Source organism: Cariama cristata, unplaced genomic scaffold (assembly GCF_000690535.1).
Source record: "Cariama cristata isolate BGI_N322 unplaced genomic scaffold, ASM69053v1 scaffold17766, whole genome shotgun sequence".
In the NCBI taxonomy this organism is placed as follows: Eukaryota; Metazoa; Chordata; class Aves; order Cariamiformes; family Cariamidae; genus Cariama; species Cariama cristata.
In genome coordinates, this window is record NW_009620549.1 from 14,918 (window position 1) to 23,401 (window position 8,484).

Below are 8,484 nucleotides of genomic sequence, written 5' to 3' on the forward strand. Positions count from 1 at the left end.
ACCCTCCTTGTAAGACCTGATATGGAACATGGGTAACACAGGGATTTGTCCCAGAGGCTGTGGAGCCTCTGCCCATGGAGGTATTCACAAATTGCCTGGATGAGGCCACGAGCAACCTGATGTGGCTTTGAGTGGGACATAGAATAATTTTTGATCAGAAAGGACATCTAGGAGGTTGCAGGTCCTATGAATGACAAGTTATACACATATATACATATATTTGTGTGCATATATACAAAACCCCACAATAATAAATGTATATCACACTATATTTATATATAATACAATATATTCTTACGTGTATGCTAACATACATGCTACTGATTTTTCTTGTCGATCCCTAACCTCAATTTCCCTGGGCTCTCAATGATTCATAGGCTGCTCCTGTGAAAAGCTCTTCCTAGGAAGGCTGGAAACACAAGCTCTAAATGGATAAATGTTGAAGTTTTAATGCAGTTAGGGGGGGAATGGATATTGTGCGTAAGCCAAGTGAATGAAATATAAATTCTTAAAGAGGTCTGTCTTTGAGACCAGGCTGCTGAGTTAAATTGCAGGGTTAAACTGAGCTTTGTCACTTCTTTTTGGGCAACCATACGCCTTTGTCCTTTCATTTTTACCCACACAATTTCTGCCTTTCAAAGCCTTGAAACAAAGCTCTAATGAATTTTCTAATTTATGCCCACAGCGGTTTGTTAAAAACACAGACAATCATATTGTCAGTAGAGTTTTCATCTAGAGATTTGCACGTTGGTGTGAAGCAGTAGGGAAAAGGAATCAAAAAAAAAAAAAATCACAAACACAAAACAACCAACACAAACACCCTGAAACAAACAAAAAATTGAGGGTAATAAAAAAAAAAAAACAACTGGAAAAAACCCAACAAAACAGAGTCTTTATTTCTTATGCAAGAAGTAATTCCTGGCAGGAATTAATTTCAGCTTCCCCCTTTCACCATATTCTGAACAGAAACTTGTGGTTGCTGTAAAACTACAATGCCACCAGAGGAATGGTAACCGCAATATTCCCCCCGCTCCCAAAAAACCCTTTTATATTTCTTTAGCAGTTCATCACTCCAAGGTAAGAGCTGTCCCTGGTCACATCATCCCAAGATGCTCCTCTGGGAGGGATGTGGAGAGGACCGTCAGGGATGGACCAGGCTTGGCTGGGTCCCGGAGGAGGTTTTTCCACCTGCAGTCACTTGCTCTGAGCTGTGTTGTCAACAGGGGGAAAAAATAACCCAAACAGTGATGTGACCCTGGTCAGCACCTAGAACTTATTTTTATCATTATTATTTTTTGATATTAAAGTTACAAGCCTGGAGCTGACTCTTACTGTTGCTAGCAAAGCGTGACACTGTACAAATACACCTGGTCTTTAGATGCCCCTTTCCTCCTCAAAAGTTGCATTTCATCTACTTCTGAGTAAAATCCATTCCTATTTATAGGTGAATGACTTATTTTTGTTCCTTCTGTGCGCTCTTCTGCTCTCTCGTCAGCCACGAGAGATGCCAAATGGCCAGAGCAGCCCCTTTCAGATATCAAAAGGGAGTGCTGGAGGGGGAAAATGCTAAAGAAGTGGCCAGAAAAATACTGATCAGGATTTCTTATGCATCGCCACCATCTATTGGACGTTGTCAGAAATATCTGCTGCTTTTTATTTTAGATGAAAAATTCTTTTTCTGATGTACTGGTAAGCCTCGGGTAGCAAAGTGGCTTGTCCGTGTTCAGGAAACCAAGAAACAGCGTATAAATAAACCAAGAGCATCACCTCATCTCTACAGTTGGCCGATCCTACTTAGATCGTTTCTTTTCTCAGCATCAGTTCCCGAGCCTGTTAAAAAAGAACGGGCCGTGCTGGGCGTTCGAACATGTTCCCTTTGCAGAATTGAGAGAGGGGAACTTGGCTTCAGAAACGACGTTTTAAACCGCCTGCTTTTCTATATACACTTCTTGGGTGAGGCTTCGGGTTGTACGAAATCTAGACTGAATTCACTGTGCCCTGTGAATTATTTTTCTCTTGAATAGTCTGGGCTAACCATACACAACTCGAAGTGATAAGTCGTGCTATTTTAAATTATTACCTCCTACATCAATTGTTTCCTGTGGATCTATAGACCACTCTCAGAAATGGTCCCTACAGCACGTCCTCACCCCTGACAAAGCCATCCCAGATTTTACGATAAAGGCAAATGAAAGTACATAGACAGGGCTGAACTTTTAGCCCTTGTAGGTGAAGGATTTAATTTTTTTATTGTTGACTTATGTAAATTGCATCCATCGGTACCTAAATAATCCCAGGTGGGTGAGCAGCTGCCCTCGGTGCTCTCGAACGCTGAATTAAATGGATGAGATTGCCTATATAGTCACCTCGTTCCTGGGCCAGCGCAGTGCATTTATCCTGGTGACCTTCACGGGGAAGGAACCCACCCTTCGCCATGACATACCAAGTGCTAGGCAGATAAAACCGGGGTCATTTCCCACTAGTTGGTGGTTTTTTTTTTTTAGCAGATGAAGAGATGGGTTTTGTCCTTTCCTGGAAGGCGCTGCAGCCCCCTCTCATCTTTGGGAGCAAAGTATAGGAAGAGTTTTTGACTGAAAAATAAAGGCAGCTACATCAAGATGAACAATAAGGCTATTTTCCTTTTTTCATTCTAAACATCAGTATAAACTGCAAAAAGGGTGTGCTGGACTTCTCATCAGCGCAGTCTGCACCGAGGGTTGAACGCTTCCAAGAAGAGCCACTCTGTGGAGAAAAAAAAAACAGAAAAGAGGTTTTTGAAAAGAGATTTTGTGCACTTTGCACAGATATTGCAATAAACTACCTTTTGGGTTTTTTTTTAGGGTGTATGAAACTATTAAAGGCAACATTTTTGAGCCGGTATTGTTCAAATAACACCTTCTGCTGTCATGAACTTTAAACCCCCATTGGCAATCCCTTGACCTGGCAGTGGAGCATCTCGGGACCCCTCTGGGCTGGGCAGGGCTGACCCTTGCTTGGCCTGGCAGCTCCCTGGAGGCTCAGACGTTATTCCCTGACTCATTTTAACCCCGGCTCCGTGAAAACTGCGAAGGGCAAAGCTCTGGAAGCACGGGTAGGTGTTGCATGGGAGAAGACACGGCATACCTGTCCAGCTGTGAGGATGAAAATCACTTCAACTGGACCCAAGAGCAAAGCGGAAGAAATCCCCGCTGTGAAAAATCCCACTTCATCCGGCGATGTCTGCTCCGGCTAGCCGACCACTGTGTTTTAGCTCTATAGATGTGGCACCTTCCCCTTGTTCCCACACGGAGAGATTTTGAGGATAACGCCCACCGTGAGAGCCGGCCAAGGGCTAGCTAACCAGGAGGATGCGCTGCAAGGCTTTGCTCAGCCGTAGGGTCTCCACAACTGGTCTTGCTCCCATCTATAACATCATGAGTTAAATTGTGGAAAACACTAACGACAGGTTGCTTGGTGAGTCCTAGGGCAGCTTGTTGAAAGGTCTCACCCAAGAGATGCCAGATCGTACCGAATTTGAGTGGGAAAGCAGGTGCCGTGAGTGGAGGTCCTTTCCCCAGGAGGACAAGGATGACTATTCAGTTAGGAAGCAGGTGCCGTGAGTGGAGGTCCTTCCCCCAGGAGGACAAGGATGACTATTCAGTTAGCTCTCCAGCAGAGCGTGGACCAACCGCCTGCCTGTCGGCATGAATAATATCTAATCCAAGGCAGCAAGGTATGGGGGTTTAATTTAATTTTTCTCCATGCCAGTCCGTATCTTCAAGCTGGAGGGAGATGTGATTCCTGGCGGGCAGTTATCGTGCAGGGCACAAGCTGCATCCTTGTGAACTTCCCGGGTTTCACACCTACATCTTGGATCGCTTCACACAAAGCGGTCGGTTTGTCAAGTACGAAAAAGTGAGGGTGAGGAGCCTTAGTTAATTGTGAAATTCAGGTCAATTCTCCAATGGCAAGCAGATGTCTGCATCTAGGCAGGTGGATGCTGCCTCTGGGGGAGGATTCAGCCCCAGACCCAAACAGCTCAATTTTCATTATTTGTAACGCATCTTCCAGCGCCGTGCGGATGTCTCAGACGCTGCTTTGCCTCCGGCACCTCTCCGTGGGCAGCGAAAAGCAGCTCTAAATCCCCATTACTAACGCCAGGAGACCAGACGTGTTGCTCACAGGACATCTGAAATGAGCTGTCTGGATCTGGAGGTGAACCTCACCCCCTGAGCAAGGGGTCAGCGAATAATTATGGCTTTTAAGTTTGGCTCTGTTTGTCAGATGCCAGGCAGCGCGCACTCTTGCTTTGCTCTCTGGTGTAACTCTGTCAAGCGATGATTAATGTTATCCAGGAAAAAATCAATGTTTATTTATTCTGTCTGTCGTAGAGTGTGATTTTAGGAGCTGCTGATTTCTCCCTGGTGAGCAGAGAGAGCAAGCCTGAATTTATCTTTTGTCTCCAAGTTAGGCATCGTGTCTAAAGCAAAGGGAGGCGAGACAAATCCTGGCTCTTATTGCTGCACCGTCCTACAGAAGGAAAAATTGCACTAACAAAAGTCGCATTTTTCAATGCTTTCACCTAGAAGAGGTCTTCCTGGGACACAAGAAGCAGATATTTATTCCTCTTGTATTCACACCAGACTGGGACCACTCAAAAGATGAGAAAAAATTTCATTTTCCCAGTAGTTATTGTGAAAATCATGGACTTCTGTGTGTAAATGGCTTGAGAGGAACTATGAGAAAGCCCTGCAATTCATTTATGCTTTATTCCGGTCTGGTATTGCCCCCCTTTCCTTGCCTTAAAATATCCACCTGCTTCCAAGTGTGTTGCTGGTCGTCGTCTGCGTTTAGCTAAGGCTGAAGGGGGAGATTGGCCTCGGGAGCTTGTGGTTTTCCTCTCTCAAGGAGAATTTACCTTAAAGTGGTGGAACTGACTGATAGACAAAACTTGACATTCTTAACATTATTGACAGATTTGGGCCTATTAAGCATTTCCATTTGAAAGACATAAAGCAGCTGAACTGTCTATATACTCAATATGATTGAAGATAATTATACGTTTGCATCCGAGTTTATTCTCCTGGGCTTCACAAACCGAGAAGACCTGCAGACGACGTGCTTTGTCTTACTCCTTGCCATCTACGTGGTCACTCTCATAGGAAATCTGGGAGTAATTATATTAATCAGAATCGATTCACGCTTACGCACCCCCATGTACTTCTTCCTAAGCCACTTGTCTCTCCTGGACGTCTGCTACTCCTCTACCATCATCCCTCAAACCTTGCTGAATTTTTTAGTGGAGGAGAAGGTCATTTCCTTCGTTAGGTGTGCCACTCAGCTCTTCTCCTTTGCAACCTGTGCCACCACCGAGTGCTACGTGCTGGCTGCTATGGCATATGATCGCTACATGGCCATTTGCAACCCCCTGCTCTACTCTGTGGCCATGTCCCAGCGCCTCTGCGTTGGAATGTTGGCTGGTGCCTACTTAGCCGGTGTGATCAGCTCCACCATACACACCGTTTCCATATTTCATCTCCCGTTCTGCCGGTCCAACAGGATCAATCATTTCTTCTGTGACGGACCACCGCTGCTAGCCCTCTCCTGCTCTGACACCCATGTCAACGAGGTGATGGTTTCTGCCGTGGTGGGGTTCAATGTGCTAAGCACCACAGTCTTCATCCTAATCTCCTACTTGTTGGTCCTCTCCTCTGTCTTGCGGATCCACTCTGTGGCCGGTCGGCACAAAGCTTTCTTCACCTGTGCCTCTCACTTGGTCTCCATCGCTTTGTACTACGGCAGCTCCCTCTTCATGTACCTGCGCCCCGGCTCCCGACACTCCTTGGAGCATGGCAAGGTGGTCTCCATGCTGTACTCCGTTGCGGTCCCCATGCTGAACCCGCTCATCTACAGCCTCAGAAACACAGACATGAAGAACGCCTTGAGGAAAGCAAAAAGTAGAATCCTCTCCTCCTTGTCCATCCATGGTTCTTGGTCAGCTGAAAGGAAAGGACTACCCTGCCATGGTGAGAAGGGTTAGATACCGCACCTTCAAAAAGGATGGTTAGATACCGCACCTTCAAGAAGGAGGGTTGGACATTGCACCTTCAAGAAGCAGGGACTAAATGCACCTGGAAGCAGGACACCTGGAAAACACGTTTCTCCTTGAACCAAGGCTACGCGCCGCGATGGGAGGGACGGGAATTTCGCCGGCTGTAGCCTGAGACCTGACAGTGACTGTGTATTGGGCAGAAAGTTATTGTCCAAAGTAAATGTTGTTTAAATACGACTTGAAATAAATATTATTTATTATTTACTTATTATTTAAAAAATAATAATCAACTTCATTTCAGGCTTCAGAATGCAAAAGGGAGAATGCAGGTGGTGGCTTTGCCCTGCTGACATCAAACCGGCTAGTGTCTGATCTCTCCTGTTTTGTGTTAAGGGATGCCCTCCGGTGATGTTCCTGGTATTGGGAGGATGTTAATTGATTTTTCCAGGAGTTTTAGCTCCAGACCACAAAGTGAGGGTGCATGAAATAATGCTGTGATGGTGTATTGGTCACCAAAGCACTCACGGTAAACGGGGACAAGTCACATTTGAGTCGCTGCCCTGTCGTGAATTTAACTAGGCACGTAAGGAGCCAGAGTGCTGGCGGGAGGGAGGATTTGGGGTCTTCCTTCCCCCGAACAGCCAAGGCGCTGGTGCCCTGGGGTCGCCTTGTGATGGCGATGGAGCAAGTGCAGTACCGAGCTGTCTGGGTCCGGGACCCCAAGCTCCGTTATTCACCCCGCGGAGGTACACCCGACCCGAGCAGGTATTCGTAGTGCATTGGTTTGCCTTCGGTGTCTTTTTTTAAAGTAAGCTTTGAAATTTTTTTTTTTTTTGTCCTAAAGTTGAATGAGGGTTATTTTTTCCCCACCCTCCCTGTTATGTTGCTTTTCCCACTTCACAAGCCTTGGTTTTAACCCAGTACTGACCAGGGAAGAAAGAAATTAAAAAACGTGGAGACATCCTTTTCTCCCCACTTCCAGTGCATCTCCAGGACTAACAGTCTGGTGCCTTCCAGCAGAAAAACCATCGAAAGCCACCTATATACTTCTCCATCTTGCTTCCCCACACTTTCATAGCTTGATATTCTTTTCCATCTGCCCCATCCTTTGTGTTTTCTAAATGTCTGGGACCAAGTTATCATTCAATATTTGTACTAAGGGTTTTATAATGTCTCTTCATCTAGCAGAAGTTGTCAGGAAACATTGGCACTCAGGGTTCATCAGAATAAAACTGATAAATCTGAGTTAATCCGGTGAGATCCTCCAAGCAGCTGGGGAAAATGATGCTTTTGAGCAAAGTGTTGTGCCGTCACCAGTGAAGTGGGTGGAAATAAATCTGTCTGCCGGAGAGGACTCCCCACGGCCACGCAGGGGATGCTCCGGTAGGTTTGTTTTCAGCATCCTTGGATGCAACATTTGGTGATCCCCCTGCTTTCTCTGCTGGTGGTAAAGGGCTTCCTCAGTGAAGGACTGAAATGGAGACGGTGGTGGTAGTCGGATAAATCAAAAGCAAACTGCCCTGGACGTGTCCTTGGGCCAGCGCAGGGGGTGGCGGGGGGGGGCTCTGCGGGAGGGTTGGTCTTGGAGGTGGTGGTGTAGCCTGAAAGGTTTGGGGGGGGGAATTGGAAGGGGCTTTTGCTGAGCGGGTCAAAATAATTCTCCGCTGGAGGAGGGTCCTGAGGGAGAGCAGCTTGCACAAACAGCTGAGATCGCGCTCCGTCTGGGATAAAACCCCTCTGCCAGCCAGCTGAGGCGAGCCAGCTCCCGAGCATCCCTGCTCCCGCCGAGGGCTTCTCCGGGAGCTGCTGGGGACCGCGTCGACCAACACCTTTCCTTTGAACCAGGCAGGTAGAAAAGGGGTTGACGTTGCGGGTTGGTGACCCTCGTCGTGCTGCCCCTCGCACCCTCGACAACATTTCTAAGCGCGGGGGGTAGCGCCCGGTGCTCCGCTGCTCTGCGATTCCTTAACCCAGAGCACCTTTCACCGGGCTTCGTTTCCACTGTGACTCAGTTGATTTCTCTTTAGCTGTTTGTGTACTTCGTATCACAAAAAATGCATTAGTATTGATTAACACCTGAAAAATGCGCACCAGTCCCTTTTTGTGGGAGCGGGACTTCGTGTAATAAGTTACAAGGAGCAGATTTTCCTTTTTAATTTCATGTTACAGTAGTAATTATTTTTAACTTCTGCATTCAAAGGATCAATTGGCAAACCTAAAAAAAAAAAAAAAGCCTAATTAATACTTCTATTTTGTCCACATGGCTGAAGAGCAGCCAGCTTCCTGCATTCCTACTGAAATGAGAAGAAAATTCAGAATAAAAACTTCTGCTCTGTGAAGTCCTGCAGCACGGGCTCACGCTCAGGAGTGGCTCCATCTGTACTTGGCAAGATTCACAATATTTTTATTATTTAACATTTAAATGATTTATTTAATATTTAAATATTTTTTAA

General features: G+C 46.3%; 1 protein-coding gene across 1 annotated transcript; it reads left to right on the forward strand.

The window, feature by feature from the left end:
* Window positions 1-5,020: 5,020 nt before the first annotated feature.
* LOC104156922 (olfactory receptor 1038-like) lies at window positions 5,021-6,777 on the forward strand (the record flags this gene model as incomplete). The annotated part of the gene is made up of 2 exons (XM_009701654.1): window positions 5,021-6,005; window positions 6,673-6,777. Coding segments are annotated over exons 1-2 (1,090 nt in total), but the record flags the coding sequence as incomplete, so codon positions are not given.
* Window positions 6,778-8,484: the final 1,707 nt, after the last annotated feature.